General features: G+C 38.1%; 1 protein-coding gene across 5 annotated transcripts; it reads right to left on the bottom strand.

Moving 5' to 3' along the window:
- Positions 1-2: 2 nt before the first annotated feature.
- UPF3A (UPF3A regulator of nonsense mediated mRNA decay) lies at positions 3-26,946 on the bottom strand. 5 transcript variants are annotated; one of them, XM_071430717.1, is made up of 10 exons: positions 26,694-26,945; positions 24,348-24,454; positions 16,080-16,186; positions 14,039-14,137; positions 13,842-13,952; positions 10,391-10,446; positions 10,140-10,298; positions 8,148-8,308; positions 4,987-5,061; positions 3-1,506 (listed from the first exon to the last, which is right to left on the bottom strand). In XM_071430717.1, exons 1-10 carry the CDS (start codon positions 26,913-26,915, stop codon positions 1,221-1,223), a joined length of 1,383 nt encoding a protein of 460 aa, XP_071286818.1. In that variant the 5' UTR covers positions 26,916-26,945; the 3' UTR covers positions 3-1,220. The 5 variants fall into 5 exon arrangements, with proteins under 5 accessions (XP_071286818.1, XP_071286823.1, XP_071286821.1 ...); XM_071430722.1 differs by having other exon boundaries at positions 4,767-5,061; positions 26,694-26,930; XM_071430719.1 differs by having other exon boundaries at positions 1,292-1,506; positions 4,823-5,061; positions 26,694-26,942.

The raw sequence follows: 26,946 nt of genomic DNA, 5'->3' as shown, positions 1-26,946 counted from the left end.
AATCATAGTCAAAATCTTTTTTGCTTTTATTCTATTTAATGCTTAATATCTGGTAAAATACAATAAATAATTTTCAGTCTAGGACAATTAGATGTTATGCTCAATAATAAAATGTTCAGAGAGGATGTAAAAATAATATCTTACTATTTAACTTCAATGACAAAGCAGGTCTCATTTTTAGACAGCTGAGAAATTTTCATCCATGAAAGATAAATGAACATATCCCGCCCTTTCATAAACACACGTCTATCATTGAAACCAACATAAGACACACACACCCCCACACATACACATGTATATGTGCCTGCCTTAGAATGTGCCTGCATTAGAATCCAGGCAGAATTTGGCCTGGATCTTACAAAATGGCAGTTTGCAATTGACATTCATGTGTGTTTCATTTTTTAACAAACAAAACTGCAGAATGCTCATGTATTTTACATTTTCCAAATCGTGTTACTGCAACTTATATGAAACATTAGCATATAAAAAGTCATCACTGTACAACCACTTTTTTTTGTCCAAAAGTCAGTGTCAGAATGATAAAAAACAGCTAATTAATTAAAACCAGATTTGATTTATTGTTAATGTGCTGATGTTTGCATTAGCTGTCTTCTGTTTTAAGCACAAGGAATCTATTAAAATATAAAAGGCAAAAGTGGCTCAGAAAAAGACAAACTCTCCAACAACATACTTGTAGCTTTACTAACACTTATCTGACACTACAGTTAATTGAAAACCAATGTAAACACCATGAGGTACAGATACCACTGGACATTCCTCACAACTGTGCAAACTGTGGGCCTCATCCTGCAAACACCACTGGCTCCAGAGCTTCATCCCAGGGCTGTTCCCACTGAGTCCATCTGCAACACCCTGCAGCAGCCCCCGCCCCTGCCACTTGCAGGAAGGGGTCCTGTGGACCCTCATGTCATGCACCAAATACATGTAAAGTGCCTCAGATTTCAAACTGATGCAAATTTACATTTCATTTCTTTAGACTCAAGAAGCTGACATAGCTTCTCTAAAGTCTTATATAAATATTTCCTTAAAATTGCTAGAGGGTCTTCTGTTTCAAGGTAAATCTAATAAAATATTTTAACTGCTTTTAAATTAGGCAAAGAGTGCTTGAGCTGCTTTTTGTAAAAAAGCAAGAATATTCCTTTGCTGTAAGATATTTTACATATCTCCAGTCACTCTTCAGAAAGTAAGAGGCAGAGCTATTATTTTGTTGATGCAATTGCCTGTGGAATTCTGAAACAGCCCAATGGATTTTTGTGATGATGCTGAATCTTAAATTCATTCCTTTTCACAAGACTTTTCCCCCAGACTGTTTTATTCTGTTTCTTCAGTCTTTTCAGAACTAGCTCCAGCTGAATTATCTGCCTCATACTTTTTATCAAGAGCATCTTCAAAGGGTTTCCCACTGCAGTCATAGGTTTTACTTGTAGGTCCCATATGTGTTCGGATGCGAGCTCCTGGCTGGTACAACTGCATGGCTGGACGATCCTAGAAGGAAGGAGATAATGGTTAATGCTCTGAGAAACTCATGTGGGACACATATGTGGAATTTTAAAGTTTTGAATCTTTATGAAGAAAGTAGATTTTGTGTTAAGTTACTTTACATTTGATAAGAACGAGGAAAAAAATGGCATGTAATGAAAATGGTCTGGGTATTCAGCATCTAGTATTCAATATGTGTTGTTTATAACACTATTCTTGGGAGCCAAACATTTTGAAAAAATGAAAAATGCTGCAAAAATTAAAGATCCTATGATACATTTGGCATAAACAAGGAGAAATACTGCAGACAATTATCAAACATGTTATTTACAGGGAAAACAAAAGAAATGTTGCTACCTTCACTAACATCAGCCGAGAAGAACAATAGCCTGTGCACTTGCAACTCTGCAGATGAAATGTCACACATTACATCTAAGCATAAAAATCCAAGACAGACCAGAGAACAGTTCAGCAGGTAGCAGCTAGAAAATTATCCTCAACTGATCATCAATCATTACCCAATCCTTACCAGACTTTAAATATGCAATGCACATTTGAATTATACACATCAGAATGAAATGGCACAGTTTTTGCTCCACTTCATCTTGCTTTCCATCCTGAGTATGAGAGCAGGGGAATTTATGTACTGATAATAAACAAAGTAAGTACAATTTGAGCATGTGCAGGCTCTGTGAGTGACCCAATCATACACATGCTCTGATCCTGAGAAAATGGAAGAAGGAACCAGTTTACATGGAAAAGAAACCTCAAACCTGAAAAGGGTGATGCTATTCAGAGCACTCTTTATTTTTGAAATTTCATTACTAAAACACACCAGTTAGAAACTCTGCCTAAGAAGTCTTCTCCTGGTAAGGGTGTTTTACTTTCACATAATGTTATGAAGCAACCAAAAGCTCACCAATACCCAAGCTTTTTGATCAGTCTTGTGTTAAGTTCAGTAAACAGCCAGCAGCCTACTTAAAGACAGTGGCAGAACACTGAAACTGTCCTACATCAAACTATACCAATTTTCAACTGCCTTCATAATGAAGTAAGTAATATAATAAGTAACTTTTAAGTAATTATTGATTTTTGTTATTTCATCCTTTTTTCTTATTCCCAATATGCATTTCCCCTTTTCTTTTTTTTTTCTTTCATCTTTTTTGACCCACTTGGCTTTTTTTCACCCATTTTTTTTCTCCTTCTCTTTAGACCAGATGTCAAGATTCACTATGGAGCCTTATGACAAGTTAGTGCTTTGCAGTGTGGTATGAAATGCATAACACACCTTTCTATATCCCAAACAGCTGCATAAAAGTAGATCCTCAAGCAGTGTCCTTTAGAAAGTTTAAGATAAAGGATCCAAATGAACTTTTCCTACCACAGCCTCTATAGCCTGTGGTTTGTATAAAAGCTATCACATTACTTACACTGGAAATTTATCATTTTCTAATTAATTCCTATGAACTTCAAAAAGAGGTTCTATCTCTGACTAAAAATTTGTGTTGGCATTGTCAATGCTATACCTAAGTTGTAAAACTGAGCCCCTAATCACCTATGTGATAAATACTCTAAGGAAAAAAATCACCACACTGCAACATACCTTACTGATGGTGCTAAATTTTTTAGGGAAAAAATCCAGTATTTTAGTCCTAAGTGTGGACTAATCCAGGGACTCAACAAGGTACCAGAAAGTGATGCAAAGAAAGAAAAAGCAGGCAGCTTCTTAACACTTGCCAAAATGTCCCCAGCACCCACCATCCAGTTCCAAGGCTGGGGATTATTTTGACAGATTTCAAGAAGAACATGGCAAGAATGAGAAAAAAAAATTTCTCCCATCTTCCTGTTTCTGAACTTGTAGGGGGATAGAACATAAGTAAATAAAGGTAGGATAGAAAGTAATCTTACTCCCTAAAGAGTTGCAGCTGAGCCAATTATTAAGGATTAGGAGCAGGCCTGATGTTAACAGGTTGCAGCTGTAGCCAATCAGAAGAGTGTTATAAAAGAGGAGATTGGCTCTCTGAGGGGGAACTGGAGTCAGTTGGCTACTGTGAGGGCAAGGAAGAGTCAGTGCCTAGAGGAGCCACCTACAAGAAACATCAAGGAGGTACAAAACTAGCAATATGGAACCCTTGCAATGTAATGACAATAGAACTCTTGCACTATAATGACAACATGAACTAGCCATTTTTCTGACTATTCTACAGAAAAATGTTGAGCTACTGATGAGGAAATGGCTAATGTATAAATGCAGATAAATCTTAGCAATTCTGCCCAGCAGATCTCTGCATAAAAAACCTTAGGGCACGCTAGGCTTTCTGTGTTGGCACAAGATGACTTCCTTGATATGCACAGTGAGTCCACCTGAACTTGTACCCTGCACACTCCATGCAGACTCACTCTGCATGTGACTAGTTTACTCTTGTCAGCCTTAGCCCACAGTACAGATCAGTCACTTGCTTTGAAAGAAGAGTTTCACATGCAGAATAAATTTCTATGCTAACAGTGTTTTGGTCATCTTTTGTGGAAAATCTAGGATCGAGAGAGAGAGAGAGAAAGGGGCTGACAAGGAGAGCCACATCCTGAAAAGACTCTTGCACATCCATGAAATCAGCCAGCCTGAGAAAAACAATACCCAGATCTCTGGGAGACAACAGGGGACAGCTCTACACACTATGACACAGGCTCTGCTCACACTGGTTTTGCATCTGCTCTTCCCCTGACAACAGCTATGGGGATAAATTTATCCAAATGCAATGACAGCCTTTTCATACTGGCAGGTATGTAATACTGAAGAATCCATACATTCACACTCTCTGAAATAGCTATTTATTTAAGTCTTTATTGTTGCTCTGCCAAGCAATGCCTGGCAAATCCATAATATAATTATTTTATGAGAGTAATGGAAGTATGTTTTTAAAAGACTAACATGGCACAGTTTTTAAATTTCATTACAGATCAGAAGTGTAATGATTTTCAATATACTTGTAAAATGTAAGGCTTCCAAGAATAGTATTCTTCAAATGACAGGGTTGAAGTGAAGACAGAAAGTCTATATATTGTGAATATGAATGAGCCTGTAGCCTTAACTTATTTTAACTGCTGTTGTCCTTTGACAACAACCCAGAAAGGAATCTGGGTTTTACTGAAAATGAGATAAAGAATTCTTTTGAAAAAGCATCTTTATGCTGTATTTGCAGAATTTAAAACCTGTGATCTTGAACCATATTAACTAATGAAAGATTATCCTAAATGAATAAAAGAACCTTATTTCTTATGCGCTCCTTTTTGGATGCCATGTCATCACACTTGTCCTCTTTACCCAGTTTGTCTACTGCCTCCACAGTGAAGCTGTAGTTGTAGTTCCCTTTCTTTCCTCTGTCTTGGTTGTATCCTTTCCCCCATTTCAGCTCTTCTTCATTCCTTCTCATAAACTTGTCAAACTCATAGTGAGTTCTATGCTTTCTGCCATCATCCAATCGATACCTTTGTCTTTCAGGTTCTTTTTCTCGAAATCTTCTCTCCAAATCTCTTTGCTCTTTGTCACTATCATTTTGTGACCTATGAGTATGTGTGAAGAGAAAGAAAATCCAAGCAGTTAACAGTAAAAAGAAGCTACAGAAAGACAAAAGTCAAAGCCTTCCTTTGACTTCAGGAGTGTGTAGATAAATGATATATCAAGGTTGTTTTCTTCTCATTACAAAGGGTTAAATGCTGAATGTCTCTCCCATGTATGTCCACCCATGCATTTAGTTGAGAATTGCAGACACAGCTTTACCAAGCTTTTGTGCAACTGTTGTGGAAGGCCTATTCTTCACCTTCTATCCCTCTTTGAAATCCTATCAATAGTTCCCCAATACCCTTCATATAAACACATGCTGCACTATTAGCTCTTGTAGCCTGGTGTTGAGGTGAGTCATGCATGGATGTATTCCCTTGAACAGGAACATTCAGGATCTGAAGGAATTGTGCAGGTATCATGTATCAATTTGTAAATTTTATGTCTCTGCATAACAAAAATTATTTACTGACATCATAACTTGCAGAAGACATTTGTGAAAATAAATACTTATGTTCCAGGCTTTTGTTTATTGTGTCTCCAAACAATCTAGCCTGCCTTTGCAATTTTATTTCAGCAAAGACCATTACCTTACCACAACATTATATTTAATTTCTGCTATGCTGTAAATTGTTTATAATATAAAGACTATTGGCAATATTTTGCTGCCTGTCTGATAAAATTCTCAGCTCTTATTCACTTCATTGCTCCAGTTCAGCAAATGGGTGTTTCTCTCATATGGCCAGACTGCAAATAATGAAGAAATATTACAAAATAGATTGAACTTCAAAAGGAACAAATACAGGCAGTTTCTTTTCATTACATATGTATAAATACTTAAAATTGAAACAGCAAGTTACTTTTAATAGTCTCCTCATATTTTGGGAAACTGCAGATAGAATCAGAGAGGAATGAGATTTTTCAATGGTGTGGTGATCAAATAGTGATATGCTTCTTATTTGCAATTATTTAATACAAATAAAAGTGTATCTATATATAAACTTTTCTATTTCATATAACAGAAATGTGAAAATTGGTAGCATCTGTCAATGCCAACTTGGGCATTAGTGGGGCTGCCAAAAGAGGGTCCCCATCTCAGGAAGAGCTGAAAGTCAGAGCAGAACCTGAATGAGAGGTTAAGTTATTCAGCATTTCACAAGACTGAGCTTGTATCAGCATAACACATTCACCAAGTGGAAGCAACATCCCAGCTGTCACAGACACCTGAACCAACCACAGTTACACTGACCCCCGTACCTGTAGCATGGATACATTTACATAAAATACATGTTAGCTAAGGGGTATGTGGCTGGAAATTGCTTTGCTTCATGTTTAATATGCTATTCCAGAACCTAACTCCAAGTCCTAGCAAGGCTCAGGGCAAGACCTTCCAAAAAGCCAGACAGACTCTCTCAATTTGTGGCTGCAGTATTGTCTGATACTTGTCTGTTCCCTTGTCTGTTACTGTTGGGGAGGAAGTGCTGTGTCTGAAGGCAGGCAGGGGACAGGGATACAAACTCCTGTTCCACGAGTGGTCAAAGTAGATTCCTAAAATTGAATCACAGTGAACAGGCAGGCAAGAGTGGAAATGGCAGGGTAAGCAATTTCAGGGTATAGGTAGAAGACAAAGTTACACAGTCAGAGAAAGCAGAAATTAATAGAAGGGAGTGGAAGCACACTTCTGTTTGATGCAGTTTCAAATTCGCATTTGACCATGTAACTTATGCACCAACTGAGATTTTGATTTGCGGTAGGAAGCTTTTGCTACCAAGCCTTTGACATGGTTTCAAACAGGCAATTCAGTCTCCTGCAGGTAGAGCTGGCAGTTATAGCTTATTACCAATTTCTGAGTCAGTGACAAAGTAGTTTCAACTTTAAATCTCAATCCAGCTGAAATAGCTCATAGCTTGCTACCTACCCACTAAAAATCAAGATGAAATTACTTGGAAAGACAAGGTAATGCTTACTGTACCTGTGCAGCCAAACAGATTCTGTTTTACATGAGCAAAATCTACATGAATGTCTTGTTAAACTTACAGGATCAATAGCAAACAATGTTACATGGCACCACCAAAAGTTTAATCCATAAAAAGCCAGGAAAGTAGTGGGGTCAGCATCCTTGGAGGTATTTAAAAGATGTGTAGACATGGCACTTAAGGACACAGTTTATAATGGCAGTTTGGTAGTGCTGGGTTAACAGTTGGACTCAATGATCTTAAAGGGTCATTCCAACCTGAAAGATTCTATGAGTAGCAGACAACTGATTTGCCCCTGCAAGTGTTTCTGCTGAGCCTGTTCTGCTTCCTTTCTTGAAGACCATCAATAAAGAAGTTGCTGAATATTTTCAATTTCAGAGTGTTAGGGCATGGAATTTTTCAGGAACATTCAGAACATACATATTTTTCTTTATTATTTATCTTGCATATCTTATGGGTAGATCCTGCTTGCCATGGGACTCATGTGCCAAAGGACAAGAAAGAGAACCAACTGCTGAAAACACTTGTAATATGAGTCACTTCCAGACTACAGCAGTAATAGAACAGAGCTATGCCTTTTGTTCTTACCATTGCAAATGTAACACAAAAGGCAGCAGGAGATAGAGACAGCCTACTGCATGTATGTATCATAAGGCTTTCATTCACACCTTCACGATTTTGCTGTTGTCCCACTTACCTAAACATTTATATGTTTATTGCAGCCAACCCACATGAAAGGAAAAGTATGGCATTGTGGACAATTCAGTCTTCAACATGAGTAATGGAAGGAGAGCCTTACCTGAGCTCTTGATGGGGAACAGGTGAAATACCAAAATGACTTGAATGACTTGAGATTTCATGCAGAAATCCTTCCAATCAGGGATTTCATAGCATTTCACCAATAACAAATTGCATCCACTACTACTGCCACCAGGTCAGTAAATTGTTACAAAACACCTTTTACCAAAACAACAGGAAGAGATTTGTTCACACACAGAATGAAATTGGTCCTTTGGTGACAGACCATCTTGTCAATGCACCACTTATATTTAAGCCTTGTGATGAAAGCATTTAAGATCTAAATTAAAGACTAAAAGGTAAATATTACTTACTTTTCCTTAATTTCTTTTAGTGAACTCTCCAAAGATTTGGATTTTATACTCCCAGATCCAGATGATTTATCCCATTTATTTTCCTCAATGTCAGCTTCTTCACCTTTTTCTTTGTGCTTTTCACTGGCCAGTTCATCTCCTTTTTCAGGCTTCTTGAGAAGCTAAGAGATATTTGTTTATATTGTGGTGCAAAATTATTCTCCTCTATTGTACAGGCATTTTAATAAGTACTAAATATATCAGTAACTTGCTAAGATTGGAAATACCTTATTTACATGCTAGGAATATATTTTACAAAGCATGAAATTTAAAGTTATTTTAAAAGGGTGGTTTACATTTGCTAAGGAGTGACAGTCATTATTAGGTATTCAACTGCACACTTTCAAATACATGGAGAATACTGGAGAAAGCACTTACCTATTCTTCTCAGAGCACTTACCTATTCTTCTCTCCTGAGTTATAAACATAAAGACATTATTATGGTCTATGGTTTCTTAGAAATCATGTAACAGAGCTCAATGTCATTGCCCATAAAATAAGAAGCAGAACCTCTACAATACTACAAAGAGAGCAGGAAATTGAAATATTATATAAAATGTCTGTCACATGAATTGGGATAGGCATGTAGAAGTAGGTGCTTAGTACATCCTGACACAAATACAGATGGGGAAAAACTTGTGATATTAGCAGAAGAGAAGTCATTGCAGTTTCACCTTGAAAATTAGGATTTTCACGAAGTCTGTTTCTTTCATAGCAACCCATACAGGGTTTCATCAGAGTATAGTATTACAGGCATAAACTTTATACAAGGACCAACTGTCTCAAATTATTACCCTACCATATCAGTTCTAGGCAGTACACCTCAGTCTTTCTATTCCACCATTTTGTTTCTGAAATGAGCACAGATTAATCTTCTCCAATATTTGAAACTTCTATAATGTTTCTCTCAGGTAATATTATCCTTTACTTTCAGAGACAGAAATAGCTTTCAGGGTCATATCACCACAGATATGTCATGAATACTAGCGCTTTTTGGACAAGCATTTTTAGGTAATATATTTTAAGGATTAAGTCCCTTTTCTTATGAACTTCTAGAGTATTTTTTTATGCCCAGATATGAAAAACATGCAATTCAGCTTCAGAATTTACTATTTTTATACTTTTAGGTGAAGAAAACTATTTTCCAAGAACAAATGAGGAAAGATGTACACAGTTCTCTGGCTTCTCACCACCAGTAAATCTGAGTCAAGCTCTTGCTTTATGCTACAGATTCTTATACCAAATTTCCTCTTTAAAGCAGCCTATAAATCCTTTCCAATAACAAAAAATGTGGTTCAGATGAACAATTTTATCTATGTCACCTTGCAGAAATAAGATGGTTTTATATGGCCTGACTTCTTAGCACAAGATACACCCTCCTAAGTGATGTCATTAAAATCCATTCAGATTGCTGAAAGGCACTGCAACCTGAAATTAGCATACAATTAAAATACATTAGTTCTGAGCATAAACATAAATATGTGTCTCTGCATACATGGCCAAATGAAGATTTTCATGACAGAAAGTGTTAAAGCTATCTTTCGCAGAAACACAGAATCACAGAATATTCTGAGTTAGAAGAGATCCACAAAGATCATGAAGTCCAACTCTTAAGTGAATGGCCCATAAGGGCATCAAACCCACAATAATCTTCCAACAGGCTGGCACAGAACAATTTGGTTCTGTCAGGTAATGCTGGCAAGGAATGCTGCAGAGTTGTATGAAGATGTCCGAGTTACCTGCCCTAACTGCACCAGCACACCATGGTAGGTAAGGCCATCAGTCACACTTTCAAACAACACTTTGTCAAAGGTCTACATTACTTCCCCTTTCAGTCAAAACTGGTTTGGTGACTCCACACTGTGCTGTTGTACACTAAATAAACACTGAGATACCAAAGAACTTCTGGATAACTTCAAAAAAAGAATAATTCTTTTCATTGATCTCAGTTACCTTGATCCTTATTTCTTTTTCAGAAATCTTCTTTTGCTTCTCCACTTCTTTTCTTTTACGTCTTTCTTCTTCTCTGCGTTTCCTTTTCTCTTCCTCCCGCAAACGTTTCTTCTCCAATTCTCTCCGCCTCCGTTCTTCTCTTTTCTCTTCTCGTATTCTCTGAAGAGTTCAATAATGATTAATTGTAAATTGTCCAACAGAAAACCATATGAAACAGAAATGTGGAACTTCAGGCAAAAGTCTGAACGTACCTGCTTTTCTAATTTTCTATTTTTAATATATTCCAAAAGGGGTGTTGTTCTTCTAGCTAAAACACAAAAAATTTGTGATATAGTGTTCAACTCCTAAAATGTACTCATTTATTTACTTTAGTATTAACCCCCTTTTTCTAGCTTTATCTGAAAGGGAGCTGTTATTGATAAACCTATTTGTTTCATGTATTTTTGAAGGCATTCCCATCATTCTGCTTTAGAAACACTTTATTTCTTTTTTGCTGTTAGCATTAGAAGCAACAGAAATATGTTGCACGATTATTTGATATTTAATTAAATATCATATCCTTTCAGTTGAAGAGAATGGCTTTTCTCTCCTGCTCATTGAATGGTTATTTCACCAAAAAAAAGAAAGAAATGTGTTCAGAAGAATCCATTCCTACTTTTTACTTTTGTACATCAAAACCTAGCTATATTGTTGTTCATATACAGCCCACGTTACTGTAACTCACATAGCCCTTTTCAAACCCAGTTTTCAAAGTACATCAGGAAGGAAACATTATCAGTCTCATAAAACATTTTCATTTATCTGACATTTAGTATTCACCTTTCCACAGGAAAACAGGAGGAATAACAGATAAGCAGTTTGTCCCAAGTTACATAGGAAAGTATTAGCAGATCCAATAAAACTCTGGCTTCCAAAATTGCTAATAAAACATCTCATCTACTGGATCACACAGCCATTCTTTTATTACAGAGCTGTCTCCACACTCTGAAACCAAGGTACCTGCCTGAACCATCCCTAAATTCTATAAAAACTTGGAGAACATCATCAAATTATTTATCATGTTACTTATCAAATTCTTTATTCATGACTGTCAGTACTGAATTCAGACTTCAATTCAGCCTGTACTTACAGCTGTGAGTAGTTACAACAAATTTTGTCGGTTTTAGATATCCCAGAAGAGAAAATGTTTACTACTTGAAATTGCTCTGCAGTTACATAGTGGATTCTCCCTCAAACCACAGAAAAACATTCCCTATTGAAATGCATGACAAAATTTGAAAGAAAAGAAATTAAAAAATTAATTAGAAAAGTCTTCAACAAATTTGAAATTACATGGCCAAAATCTAGACAATTCATATCCCAAAGACATTTAAATGTTTTTGCATTGAAAGTTGGATTATGCTGGGGGCAACCCATTCATTAATAACAAAATTTTGTTACATAGTTATGAATGGGAAGGTTGGTAGGATTCACTTTCTTTTTAGCAAATGTCAATGGTAGGAATCAACAACAAATAAAACTTGTTAATTTGATATTTTCCTCCTTCTATTCCTAGATTTTCCATGCTTCCCCATCCTCTCCACCTGCCCATCATTTTGGACAAATTTTAGGCCCCCAGAGCCCCCTTCTGGTCCCTCAGATCTGAGTTTTGCCTCTCCCTCCTGCTCCCTAAGTTCCCCTGCCTGAGCAGTGGCTGCCTCTGGGCACCTTTACATGCTGAAAGAGATCACAAATTGTAACTGAAAAGTCTAGGGAAAGGATAAGCTGCACTGAGAGTTCAGAACTTGACCCTAGTCATGAGTAAGCCTGGTTTAATGGGAAATTATAATTTGAAGTTCAAGGGAGAGAAGCAGTGTGATGAGTACTACCAAAAGAGGAAGGGGAAAAAAATGTTTATCCAACTTGAATCTTACCCAACTTATTTATGGACCTTACTGCAAATACAAACCTAAGAGCATTTTCTTAAAATGTTTAAGAATCTTTAAAAGAAAATAAATTACTAAATGAAGAGCTGTGTCAGCAAAACTTTACATTTTATCTTGCTGTCTACAGACAAATGAGAAAAAAATTGCTGATCTTCATCTTGCTACAGAGAAAATCTCTTTCATATCTCTCTATCACATAGAAACTGATTAGCCAATGCACCTGGCATGATGCATAAAACATGTTGGTTTGCAGTAACTTTACAGGGAGAAAGTCTGAGCATGTGAGGCTCAATTCTGCCACCAAAGTCTTGGGCACATTCCTTCATTGACATCAGTAGGAGTAACACCTTTGAAACTGGACACACAGCTAAACCCTTACATAATCTTACTATAAACATGCTAACTGCTGAAGAAATCTTTAGTTTTGTATTGATAGCAATGGCCACAGCTTCGAATGGCAGGAAAAATAAAGCAACTAGTTTGATTTCCTCTGATTTAACAGAAATGAAACATTAAAAGCCTTAAAGCTGCCTTCAGTTAATATTGTTGCTCAGAAATCTGCAACTCTCAAGATTAATCATCTTCCCTGATAGAGTATTTTTAAGTTGATTTAATCTTCTTGAAACCATAAACTTTTTGCAAAATGCATACTTATTACCAAAGTTTTACTGCCTTTACTCTGCTGTCAACCAGAGAACCATGGAAGATTTGGGGTAAATAAAAATTATTGGGCGACTTCCCAATTTAAAACAGCAACAAACAAGTTTTATTGATAACAGAGTTATCTAAATGTCCATTTCCATTTCCTCTAAATTATTAGAGTTCCAAATCTCTCCAGTTAACTCTCAAACAGCAGTAACAAGTGACAGGAAAGGGGAAATGGCCTCAAGATGTAACTGAGCAGGTTTATATTGGATACTAAGAAAATTTCTTCACAGAAGACTGTCAAGCACTGGAACAGGCTGCCCAGGGAAATGGAGTTGCTGTCCCTGGAGGTATTTAAAAGATGTGCAGTTGTGGCATTTGTGCCACCATGGTTTAGTGGTGGACTTGGCACTGTTGAGTTAATGGTTGTGCTTGATGTTCTTGAACAGCAAGTTTCCAACCTAAATGATTTTATGATTCTAATCAAAAGAGCTGGCCACTTTTTCACTGTAAAGAAATAACAGCAAAGGTCAATTTTTTTTCCTACTCAAATGTCACACCTAGGGAAAGACTAACTGTTCTGCATGTTATCACTTGAAGATACACCAAAATTCCATGTCATCCTGAAAACTGCATACTAGCACTGAAGATTTCAGTGCTCATCTTATTTAAAATTCCCCCCCAGCACTGTGGAAGCCATGCTGCATGCATACAGAAAACAAGATGTTGCCTTACTTTTAAAGCTTTTCCAGAATCTTGATCATGAGAACAGACAGAGATCATTTCATGTTTCTTAATCAAAGCAGCTAATATCAGGGATCAATGGTTAAGTATTCAGCTATTTGTATTTTAAAAATAAATCTTTCATCTACTAATACATTGTAAGTATTCAGAATTACTAAAGGCCTATTTCTGAAGCCAGTGTGTGTGCATGCAAAAGTTGAAGTGAAGCCAAATGATTTCATGCATAGAGACTTTAAGGTTTACTGCTACTACTTGCCTGGAAAACAAATATTTAACTGGTACTATAAATCTGTTAGACTGAACAGGCCAGCTCTTGCAGGTAGTATCATAAAGATAAAAAGTAAGATATTGAATATTCTCAATAATAAGAAAAATCAAGAAAACAGACCAATGAGTTCCCTTGTTTTGGCCTCAATCTCTCCCAAAAGAATCTCAGGATTGGCACAGATCTTGTCTTCATCAGTACAATAATTCTCTAAAAATTTCCTATATTCTGGATCTGTGAAGAAAAATTTTTGACTTATATTAATACTTTGCAATACATAACAGAAATTTTCCACTATGATGTTAAGAAAAGATGCTTACCATCTTCAATGCTCCCAGCTTTGGCATCTTTCTTCTTCAGCTTCTTTTTGGAAATCTTCTGAAATGGAGCAAATTCAACCACTGCAGGATATTCCAAACCTTAAAAGAAATCAATCCTTAATTTTTTTGAGGGGGAGAAACATTCCCTACCTTCAAGCAAGATCTTCCAAACTCTTGAACACATGTTGGGAAGTCTTATGTGAAAACAAATGTAAATGTTTCTATAACTCACTCCTAAACTTCTAATGAAAAGTTACATGAAGAGGTATTTAAAATTTTTAAAAAAGATCTTTTATTTGGATATGCTGACAAGACTGAAAATGAGGATGAATACTGTTGCAAAATAAATTTTTGGCAATATTATTTATAGCTCCCTCTTAATTATTCACAGAAATTGGTTAGAAAAATCTATCACAAAATCTCAGTCTGACAATGATTAAGTCAATGATTATTATTAGGAAATAAGTCTGGAACTGTTGAGTTGCTTTTCTAAGGCTTTGTTGCCTAAAAGCCTAAAAAATAAATAAATGCCAGGTAATATGCAATAAAACAACAAAGCATCTCCTTTCAGAACCACAATTGTAAAACTCAGCACACAGAATTGTGTGTAACTTCTCTCTTTACGATGGACTGTGCAACTCCTGCCTGTGTTTTTACTGGCAGGGATTCTTTGCTTTGGGTTGGCTTCTTCTGTGGACTGGAGTCAGAACCGTGTGTGGGGTTTGAATTGCACTTGATTTCCACTTGCAGCAGGTTCAAGATTACACTTTGCTCAAGTACAAGGAAAACTTGTCTTCAGTCTGCTAGAACATTTGTTAACCTTATTGAACCTGCTAATCCTTGTCTTAGTTTTAGCCTCAAAATGCAATGCTGCCACAAGCCTCACCAGAGAGCACTTCTGAACAAACCTTGTGCTTTTTAATTGTACATGCAATCATCAAACTGGCCAACTGTGTCCAAGCTTAGTTTTGCAGAGTATTCTGGCTTTAGTCCAGCATAATACTGAAGAATGTGCTGAATTTAGGCAAAGTCTTAGCAGAATCATTAAAAAAACTTCTTTCTAGTTTTAAATTTTAAAACACTTAGAATTTTAAATCTGGGAAATGCACACTGCTAGGAATGTTTTGTTCTTCATCTCTACAAAAACCATCTAAATCTGAGGGACATTAGAAAGAAATAAAACATCACAGGTAGGAAATGCTGAAGAGGAATTAATTGATTTGACACCTTCTTTAGAGATCAGTTTCCAGTAAGAGTGGGCAGGACTACTTTTCACAGGACCTCTGCAACACTGAGTATACAGAATAGAAAAATGTTTGTACAAGAGAGCCACAAATCTACGTCTATTTTACATAACCTATGCAACTTTTTACAGAAGGTATGCCTGAATGAGGCAAGGAACTGCTAAAGTTCTGCTAAACCCCTTCTTATTGATGGCAGTTTCATATTCCTGCAGACGACCTGGATTTATCTACATCTACATTACAGACTTTTTCTTTACTGTTGGGCAAACATTTTCAGACTGAACATTTTAAAACTGGCAATCAATTTTGCCATTCTTGTTCTCAGAACTCAACTCAAGATGTCTACAAAGGCCCTAAAAATTCAACCTCTACATGTCTTAAAAGTGGGCAACCAAAATGTTGAAGGTTTCTTCTTGCTTTTTCCAAACAGGAGTAAGTGGCAGAACTTTAGCTCAGAAATGATGAAGATGTAAAAATCTGTGCTCATAATGTGTTCAGTTACTATTGTAATGAATTGTGAAGTTTGCATAAGGTAATTTCTTAGTATGGTCTTGATAGTGCATTGCCTAAAGTATAAAAATGCACATAAAGCATGCACACCACATAGACAAGCAAAACTGCATGGACAAATATATTTTGCACTTTATTATATTTTAAGTGATAAATGTTAACATATTTTTTATGTAATTAACTGCCTAGTGATGAAATAATGGCATAACTAGGAAAAAGAAAGCAAATTGATGCTCTAAATTGGTATATGTATACATACACATTTAATATCTTACAAACAGTCCAACCTTTATTATCAATGAAGACATAGCCATCAAAGCGATCTCTAAAAAGAAGGATGTCCTCAGGATTTCTAAAGTTAATGTATGCTCTTGAGTAGAGATGAGGATAAAGGCTGCAACAAGAAATTTTATTTTATGTTACTTATTATTCTTTTCAGGGCTAGGGAAAACATAAAACCAGAGGAATCACATCATACTTCTCATCTTCTCTGAGAAACTGCTACCTTAAGCAGTCTTTGCATTTACACATCTAATGATATATATATATGACAAAAAGTAACAGGACATCAGAGTTCTGTATGCAACTGTGAAATTTATTCTGAACTGACACAAATATTTCCAGTTTATTTTGTCCCCCTAAATTGCAGAGCATACATTTCCAACTGTGCAGGATTAAAACTTTAATATTTCCCAATTTAAGAGACATGAATAACAGCAGTGCTTTTGGGGAACTTCTTGGGCATACTAAGAAAAGTCTTGTATCACTGAAAAGGAAAGGTTAAGTAAAAGACTGCAGTGAAGTGGCAGCTTCCAGGCTGTCACTGTATTTAAATAGATTTCCACCTTTAAGAGAGAATAAAAAGCCTAATAGTGGGCAATATAATCCACTGCATTATACACAAATAAATAAACTCCATCAGATATCCATGTATTATCAATGTACATGCAACGTCTAGTTGTGACCAATAGTTGCTGTGAAAATCCAAAGCATAGCAAAAGAAACAGGTACTTAAAATAATTCTGATTCTTCAAGAATTTATTGGCATAGATCCCACTCCGTGGGTAAATGTTTAATGTGCCTGATAAAAACCTCAGGGCTGGCACACCACAACCATGATGAAACAGAGGTAATGTAATGAATTAGAACTCATCAGCTAAGTGACTGAGAGTCATGGCATGTACATGCTTTAAACTCCTGCAACTGCTATATATAAGTCAGTTTGTATTAAATTGACTTAATGATGACTACATATTACATCAATTTTCTGAACAAATCTTAACACAAGCCAATATCTTTAAAATACCTACAATTCTATAATTCCAATAGTTCATAATTCCATTGTCACCTATGGCCTGTCTTCAGACCAACTTGCCACTGGCACCAGGAGACAATAAACACACAGAGCTGCAATTGTATTTCAATCCCATAGCTCTTTCAAAATCAGATTTCACAATGAGTGAGAAAGAGCAAAATATGGATTGGATCACAGGATCCATGCATGTGGCAGCTCAAAGCAACATTGCTCCTAAGTAAGTTTTTTCTTTTTAAAATATGCATCCATATGGATTCCACTTACAGTGTTAGGAGGAGACCATAAAGAGCAGTGCTGTCAATCACCAATGGTTTTGTACACCCACCAATTTTGTGTTTGATCCTGTAGCCAGAAGAAATGTTAAAAAACCAAAACAACCTAGAGGGCTTTCTTCATTTAGCTACTTTGTAAATACCAGCTATGAAGTGTTTCTACAGCTTGAAGAAGATGAACTATTTCCAAGGAAGAGAGGAAGAGTCATTTTATCCATATATAGCCAGTATATTTTGACATTCTAGGATAGGAACAGCATTGTGTGAATGGTAAGTGGGTAACTGCTAGGGCATGCCAGGGCTGAGAGATGCTATAGCATGGCTGCAGAGTTATCACCAAGATGCAAAGCAGATATAAAAAGACAGATTTCTTCTCATCAATTTCAAAGAAGACAAAATGTAACACTTTTCATAATTACACAGACTTAAAAGATGTATTTTAAAATGCATAAGGAGGGAATTTTATTGTGGCAATCTATAGCTGTACTGGAAGCAATGTCTCTGTGCTGCCTAATGGCTACAACTGTAAAAGTCTCAGATAACTGGGGCTCCCATGAAGAAGGAAATTTCCTTCTCTGTCATATCAACAGCACTATTTTTATCTTTCATGTGCTTTGAGGTTTAAATTAAACAAGGCCTGACATTCAACAGATATGATTGTACCCTTGAAGTGCTAAACATTCATCAGATAAAAATCTTGAGGGAACATTATTTTCATTCCATTTATTACCTGAGATTGAGGAACTGAGTTTTAGTCCCTAGTCTAAATAACTACTCCACTGTTCTTTCCATCTTCAGCTTTTGTAAAATACTAAAACTTTCTATAGATTAAAGACTGTTACTTGGACAAGGGTCCACTCCTACATTACTGTGGCATTTCTCTGCCTCAGTGCACAGCAAGTAGATTCATCATACAGTTGGAATTTTTTTTTCCTGTAGGAACTTAGAAACTTATGGTTAGACTCATTGTGAAACTGAACTGAAAATACAAAGGCTTGCTCCTTCCTTGTTTCCTTCAGCTGGTATATCAATGCAATCTCTTTCACCTTCTTTGGCAACATAATCTTTTCCTGGTACACAACACAATATTTTTCTGGCTCTTTCAGCTTAAAAAGAGTGAATAACTTTCAAAATGGAGGAACATCTGATATGATTATTAAGCAGTCATTAGTAAGAACTAACTGAGTCTGTATAAACAGGACACTGGAAAACAGATTTAGAATTTACCTTGCAAGTAAGGGATCTAGTGTTGTTGCTATACATTTTTAACATCTTCAAGAACTTCACATGCATCAGCAGAAACATACAACAATGTAAAGGCATGGTTGAGCACAGCAGGATATTGATGTGCAACACAATAACACAGCACTGTCTGTCCATTACTGTAGCTAGGTTTGGGGTAGGAGGTTGCAGAAACAGAGCTGTGACAACGCTTCTCTGATGGACCACTTCCACAAAAGAGCTGGTTCTCATATGCATGTGAGTTAGCTATCAGAGTGCTGAGTGCACAAAAGCCACCCAATTGAGTGTTTCAAACCCTTGTCTTAGGCTTCTTACCCAGCAAAGTGCACTGTGTGCCTAAAAAAGTGAGTAAAATTCACATTCTAGGTGGGAAGCTAACTAAACCTAGCACATTTGAAATACTTAGCACTGGATTGCGTATGTATCACTTTTACTCTAGGTTTCACACACATGATTTCCAGCAGCTACTCCCCACCCTGGATTGTCTTTACCTATCCACTCAGAACTGAACAGCATGGTCATGCAGCAAAGAATGCACAGGGCTTCACAGGGCTACAGGCACTCTGAGGCTAACATCCCCTCCTAAGAATAAACACTCTTGCTTGACTTTTGTACTTAGTATTTAGCAGTTACTGGCTAAAATTCCCTTTACTCTTCAGGATTTTGTCTTCCAGCTGAGTCCTACAGAAGTGAACTCTGTGTGTCTCCTGCTTTTTTCAAGTATCTACCACCACAGATTTCATTCAGGATCTGAAATTCAGTTTTATCATCCAAGAGCTGGTTCCATTTTGCCATATGTTTGCTGTCTATAATGCTGCTTTCCATACGTATAATGTTTTGGACAGATGCACTGCACATGTCGGCACTTGGAGCAATCTCTATGGAAATAACCCAGATGAGTCTGAATGTACACACATTTATTCATTCCAACACAATGTTTCTTTTTTCTTTTTCTGCTCTGCATTCAAGGGTATTCAATCTTCCAGGGTACATTTATTTCTGTAACACTTAGTCTATCATCTTTTTAAGTCCTTATTTTTCTAGCAACTTTAATAACAAACACATTCTAAATGTTTACTTCTACAATGTACCTTTTAACACAATTGTGTAAAAAGATTGATTTACAGGAACATAATTTTAAATAGTTATTTACAGTTTAAACAGCAACATATTAACTATAAAGCCAGCAATCTCATCTTAGTAAAATACTTATCAACTCATGAATGATGGTGGGCATTTATAAAATATATACTTACATGTATATAGAGCTCTAAAACTAAATTTTGGAGAGTCAAATAGCTCCTCCACCCATTCATACAATAATTGATAACTCATCATTGACATTGTCATGTCAAGCTAAAATCCCCTGGCCTTATCCTTGTCATCTTCTGTGGTCATTCTCATTATGGGTGGAACTGGTACAATTTCCAATAAGCTTAGTCTTTCCTTTTTACAGCTCTAAATGAGCAGTTTGCCTGGCAGAGGAAGCAGAAACACCAGAGTTGTGCCAATCAAAGCCTGTCAATTATTTTACCCAGAACACAGTAGTGCTGGTTCCCTTGAAACACTAAAGACACTGCCCCTTCAGTGCTGCAGCTCCTGGGTGCAAACCTACAGCCTACAGTGGTAATGCTGTTTAGCTACAATAATCCTGAGCACAATGTTGGGAAGATGTTATGGAGGGAAAAAGAGGAGTGCTCTTTGGAAAAGCTTCATCACTCTGAGATACATGGCATGACACTGAGTATTTGAACTGTTTTCATGCAAGCAAGGCTTGTGTTCAGATTTCTTTCCTTTCATAACCTCACAACACTATCAACAATTACTGGCGCGCAGCACTCAATGCCAGTGCAGAGAGATTACCCAAACCCTGAAGGGCCAGAGATCAATCACTTGACTGGTGATTAGTCAAATCTTCAGAATAAGCTCAGAAACCTTTACTAGCAGACAAAAAGGAGAGAGCATCTGGAAAAAATAGTTAATATTTGAAGTCTGAGTATACAACAGTCTATCAAGAAGGCAGAGTCTTTATTATCATCTATAAACAGTGTTTTGTTTGCATTTTGATGTCAATATGCAAGAGAAAATAAATGTAATGCAATGAATCAGATGAATCTGAAAAAGGAACGAAACACAAGTCACTTTCTGAAATGATTTTACTGAAATAGATGTAACTGAAAAACTGAAAATTACATTAATCACATGAAATTTGAAAAAGTTTTATAGCTTACCTATAACACGACATTGTAAACTTAAAGATAACACTTACAAAGATTACAAAAAAAGAGAAACTGGAGTTGATATGCATATCTTTGTTTTGTCCTCTACGATGAATTATCTTGGAAATAAAAATGTAGAACCAGCTACAGTTAGACCTCTCTAGTGCCCTTATCAACAGCAACTAATAGAGAATGCCAAGAGAAAATTTATTAAAAAGGGGAAAATGTACAAATATTGCACTCAGTTCATAACTGTAAGTATCTGCAGCCTAGGGACTTTGTAATACCAAACTTGAAACTTATGTTTAATAGATTTTCATAGATAAATATCTGTCTAAGTATTTGTCTAACTGCTCCTGACCCATTTCCAACATTCATCATTCATGGCATGAATTTCTGAAAAGCTCAAAAATCTGAATGAGCCTATAGAAACTTCTGTGATGTAGTAACACAGGATGTGGTTAAATGAGATGTTACAGCTCTTAAGGAAACTTGTCTGCTTCTGCATCAAAGCATCTCTATGCTCCTTTCCAACAGATCCTCTTCACTGAGGAGCTTCTTCAAATCCTTCTCATTGGGTGACATGACATTTCTTTTCATCTTCACATGTTTTTGTTATCACTGAATTCTCTGGATTGCTTGCCATTATGCACATGGTACAGGATCTAGAAAAAAGCTATTCAGTGAAAGACAGAAAACATGCCAACTTTGTTCTGTAGCTTTTCCTGTTAGCTGGAATGACATGAAGACACATGCACAGAGTTTGCTGAAATCTTGTGAACTGCCCATAACATGACAGACTATGGCAATATAATGCCTTACACTTAAAAAGTATTCTCTGCTGGGTAAGAGAAGACTGAGAGTAACCTTGATTAAACTTTTACTTTCTGGAAGTTTATTGTATATTCCTCAGTGGGTAACGTAAAGAGATGACTCATAAAAAGATATTTGTGGGTATGTGTCAGCATTTGAACAAAGGGGACAAAAGAGACAAGGTGGTCTTAAGTCAGTCAAAAAACAAATAATCAGTCAAGCCAAAACTGCAGAATGGCAGTGAAATGCCCACATAAACTGTGTAGTTTGCTGAAAGAAGCTGTAGCCATACAAACCTGGTAAAGATAAATCCATTCCAAAAAGACCCATCTTTTGTCTGAAAACACATTTTTTGAAAAGCAAGATGAAGAAAAATGGAATGAACACAAAACATTTCACTAAAAAAAATTCAAATTTAAATGAATTTTTTTTAGTGAGTTTAGATTTGTGAAGACAGAAGAGAATAACATTACAAATGACAGTGTGAAAAAACAGTATCTTTCACTGGTAACCTGCCATATATGCAATTAAACGAGTGAATAGCAAGATTTTTGGGTAATCCAAATTTCATCACATAGGAGAGAAAATGAAGCTTTATATATGCAACTATTGTCAGTGCCTTCTCTTTTCTAAAGAGGCTGACTCCCTAAATTCTTATGCAAACTTTTCTGGAAAATTAAAACTGGAATTTTTTTAACTGTTAATTGGCATTTGTGCATCTAAACACAGTGAGAACCGACGCTCTTCTTGAGAGAAATTTTGGTTTGCCTTTGGTATTTTCCTCTTATCAAACGAACAGCTGGGACAGAAGCCTTAAAGAAGCCCACTTGGAAACAGAGATGACAAAGTTCAGAAGAGCAATGTAAGGTACAAAGATTTCCAATCAGAGTAAGTTCTCCTCCTTCCTCACTTCGCATCCTTTGTAGTTTTAACAGAAAAGCTGAAGCACCTACTATTTTGCTGCTGCACTCATGTGCAACTACCTAGGTCAGAAAGGGTCATAATTTCTCTAAATAAACATTTATTTCTTCTTGGTTGTGAAACTGACTCTGAGAGAATCCCTAACTTCAAAATTTGGTCAGCAATAAAGAGTCAGCATCCCTCTATAGTCAGTGGAAAGAATCTCGAGCCAGTGGAGGGGTGATTCATCACAGACTAAGATACGACAAGATGGATCTTCAGTTTTTCAGAACACGTGAAGTTTGAGCATACATGGTGTTTTGTTTCTCTTCTGGAAACTGATTTATTCAAAAGGGAATTGCATTTTACCACTGTGATGCTGAGTAAATTATGTAACTATACCAGCAATTCTGATTTAACTTAAATCAGCCAATATTTCTTCTTTTTTACTTTTGCATGAGACAAAAATGAATAAAACTAGATTATTTAAAAATGTGTATGAAGCACATAAAAATCCATGCAGGTAAATGAAGAACTTAAACTCAAACGGACTCATAAAAAGATTCTGTCATTGTTTGCCCCAGAATGAATCTTGCTCACAGCCAATTAAGCAGGCTGTTACAGTTTATCAATGAAGGTTAAAAGAAACATCAGGGTTTCAAACTACATTATGGCCTATTCATACGAAAAAAAATTCACTTTAAAATCTGCAGTGTAAAGGAAAAGATCAGGAATAGGAATGTCATTGTCTCTGCATATGCAGCCAGCTTTCAGAAATATTTTAAGGAGTAAACTGAACTATTCAGAGACAATGACTCAAAACATTTCTCATTTGTGGAGATGCTTGGTTGAGATGGAGTAGGTGAATTTTTAGTCGTGTAATGGCTAAACCTCTGATCTGATAAGGCACAGGGTGAATGATGGGCTGTGAGTGAGATAAGAGCTGGATCCCCAGCTGGACAGGATTGTGCTCCGTGTCATGCTAAGCTGTGCTTCCTTGCACAAACCACTGGGATGTGGGGCTCCCTCTCCTCTTCCTGAGAAATGCGGGGAACTCTGAGAGTGACCTGAGCGGCTTCATCTCTGCTGATAGGACACAATGGGGCACAACTGACTCAACCGTGCTGCTAGCATGGGCAGCTGTGCTGTCTTAGAAGGTGTCCCCTGATCCACATTCTTACATAAAGCTCCCCACTCCCACCTGAACCAGAGTGAATATAGACCCAAAAGATGCTGTGTTCCACCATCTTCTCCCTCCACTTATTTGGGACTTCCCCCCAACTCCTCCTGCCAGATCTGGATCCAAGACTGCACAGCAACCAAGTCTTATTGCAGGACCTATGGGTGGTGAGATCCTCCCACTCTTGTAATTTGTTTTTCTTTCTTTTGTGCTTTTCTTTCCTTCTTTCTTTCTTTCTCTCTCTCTCTATCTCTCCTTGTCTGTGTCCTTGGGTGATGTTGTTGCACTTTCATATTACAATACTTTCATGTTGTATTGCTATAGATAATAACCAGCAAAACAGCTCCATACCTGTTTTCCTTTGCAGCCAAGTTGTTCTATAATAAACCCTATATTGTTTATTTACAAATATTGATCATTCAGTGTCACTTCACACTAACTTGCCCCAATGGATCTAGCAACAAGAACGTGGGTTATCCCCACCTTCTGAGGCGGGCCACAATAGTAACTCAACAAAAATAATAAAAAGAGGAAAAACACGTGATTTGGAATGTCCCACATACCTTGATTAGGTTTTCAGCACCTGAAAACCTACAGAAACAGCTCATCCTCACCTGGGATCAGCAGTGCAAAACTCAAAATAATCATGGGCAGGTAAAGGATGCAGCTGTTCCTCCAGTTGCTCCTTGGTTAGACAAGGAGGAAGCCTTCGAATAACCACCTGCATATATAAAAAGAAATGGAGATTTATATTTGATCTAAATACTGTGGAAACAGATGGCACAAATTCCCTGACTCAGTTCCTGCAATTGTTTCGAAACTGTAGGATAATTGACATATTCTGATGAACAGCCTGAGAACCCTTGCAATTTAATCATCAACCTAAAAACCAGATATTAATTACATAAAAATTTTACAGTATCTCTAAGAAATTATTTAAACTAGCTTTTAAGTCTTGTTACAGCAGTATTTCAGTGTAATAGGTCTCTGTCCAGTTGCTCCTGGCAGGGGTTTTTCAGGGCAGCCTCTGAGAGGATGCTGGGGCTGCCCAGTGCAGAGTGCAGCAGCTCCAATGGATCCACCCCAGGGCACATCTGAGCCCCTTAAGCCAAGTCAGGGTGACTCTGGGAAAGGTGTTTGAGAATGGACAGGAAAGGTAGCAAGCAAGGGGTGAGACAGAGGAGTAAGGGGTGAAAAACATGTGTAAGACACAGCCCTGCAGACAAACAGGAGAAGGAGGGGAGGAGGTGCTCCAAATGCCAAAGCAGAGTCCCTTGAAGGAGATCATGGCACACTGTTCCTCCACATGCCATAAAGGACCACAGTGGAGAAGACATCCACCTGCAGCCCATGGGAGACTCCATGCCACAGCAAGTGGAGATGCCCTGAAGGGTCCTGCAGCCTGTGCAGAGGAGCCCACACTGGATCAGGTTTATCCTGCAGCCCATGAAGGAGACTCATGCTGCAGCAGGTCATGAACAACTGCAGCATGTGGGAGGGACCCTCCTGCAGCACTTCATGAAGGACTGTATCCCACTGTGTCCCATGTCAGGTCCCCCATGCCGGAGGAGGGAAGGAGTGTTAAGGAAGACAGAGCAGCAGAGAGGAGCTGTTATGTCCTGTCTGCAACCCCCATTCCTCATCCTTCTGCAGTACTTCCAGGCAGAGGAGGTTGAACTTGGGAAGGAAGAGGGGAGGTGGGAAGGTGTTTCAGTTTCAATCTTTTTTTTTTTTAACAGTCCTCTTTAATTTTTAGTTAGCCATTAAGTAAATTAATTCTCTCCATATTAGAACCTGTATCCTGAGTTAGAAGGGACAAGGACCACTGAAGTCCCACTCCTGGCTCTGCCCCAAGAATCACACTGTGTGCCTGAGAGCCTTGGCCAAATGCTTCTTTAACTGTGTCAGGCTTAGTGCTGACTATTTTCTTGGGGAGCATGTTCCAGTGTCCAACAGCCCTCTGGGTGAAGAACCTTTTTCTATATGCAATCTAAACCTCCCCAGACACAGCTTTGTGCCATTCCTTCACATCCTGTCCCTGGCCACCAGAGAAAGTATCAGTGCCTGCCCCTCCATTTTCCTTTGTGAGAAAGCTGTAAGAAGCTGCTATCAGGTCTTCCCTCAGCTGTGTCAGTTTTTCCTGTGATGACACTTTGTTTTTTCCAACATACCTTATTCCTGGATCTTGCTGAGGGAGGAGTGCAAGAGGGTGACTCTTGCACTCTGTGTGGCTGGAGGTCAGCCAGCCAGAGTCAACCCACTACACCAAACTAAACTGCCCAATAATAAAGGCAAGGAAACTGTGTAGAAACCTCTGGCTGAATGATGCCAGCACACAAAGCAGTAAAATGGCCATCAAACTTCAGGCAACCTGTTTTAATTTCTTAGTACTTTAATATCTGAATTTAACTCTGCTGAGCTCTGAGTTATTTTCAGTTCTTCAGTTTTCCAATTTAAAAAAACCCCAGGAATAAATCAAATCTCACAGTACTCAAGGAGTCACAGAATTGTCAGGGTTAGAAGGGATCTCTGGTCCAACCCCCCTGCCAAGGCAGGGTAACCTCGAGCAGGTGTCACAGGAACGTGTCCAGGTGGGTTCTGAACGTCTCCAGCCAGAGAGGCTCTGTGACATCCCTGGACAGCCTGTTATAGTCTGCAAGTATTATACGAAAAATGCTCGAATAATGAAATAGAAGAGAGATGTGCTCTTGCCCTTGACAGAAGCTGCTTTGCCACAGCAATAGCCAGCCTTGACTCCACAATTAAAGGTGAAATGATTTCCAGCGCTGACGCTGGGGGTCTCCCAATACTCCAGGGAATGAACACTCTCATTCTGCAGATGAAGAAATTCCCGTTACAAACACACGGACCTGCTGAGATCGGGCTCGGTCTGTCCCCTCACGGCAGCCTCCCTCCCACCGGAGCCGCCCCCGCCCCGCGCCGCGCTCGCGCCCCCTCACTTTGCTCAGAGCCGTTTTCTTCTCCTCCCGCTGTTTCCCCGGCGCCGGATGAAGCGGCGGCGGCGGCAGCGGGGACGGCGGGGACGTCGGCGGCGGGTTCGGCGGAGCGTCCGTGTCGCGGCGCGGCGACTCCTGGAGCAGCGGGGCGTCCATGGGCCGCGAGTCGCGGCCGCCGCCCCGGCCCGGCCCCAGCCCTTGCCCTGCCTCCCGCTCCGAGCGCATGGAGCCGCCGCGCCCGCAGCCGGGCGGAAAC

This window comes from Agelaius tricolor, unplaced genomic scaffold, assembly GCF_023055355.1.
Source record: "Agelaius tricolor isolate 1412-34295 unplaced genomic scaffold, bAgeTri1.0.p SCAF_7, whole genome shotgun sequence".
Taxonomy (NCBI): domain Eukaryota; kingdom Metazoa; phylum Chordata; class Aves; order Passeriformes; family Icteridae; genus Agelaius; species Agelaius tricolor.
Note: the sequence above shows the minus strand (reverse complement) of the source record. Positions and strands in the feature narration are given on the sequence as shown.

Bases quoted from the DNA above. Each gene is read 5' to 3' on its own strand.
- UPF3A (XM_071430722.1), bottom strand. From the start codon at position 26,915: ATGCGCTCGGAGCGGGAGGCAGGGCAAGGGCTGGGGCCGGGCCGGGGC. The intron at 14,138-16,079 runs GTTGGACTGTTT...ATTTCTTTTAAG, and splicing joins TGTCTTCATTGATAATAAAG to GTTTGGAATATCCTGCAGTG. The intron at 1,507-4,766 runs GTTCTTTTATTC...CCTTCCTTCTAG, and splicing joins AGGAGCGCATAAGAAATAAG to GATCGTCCAGCCATGCAGTT.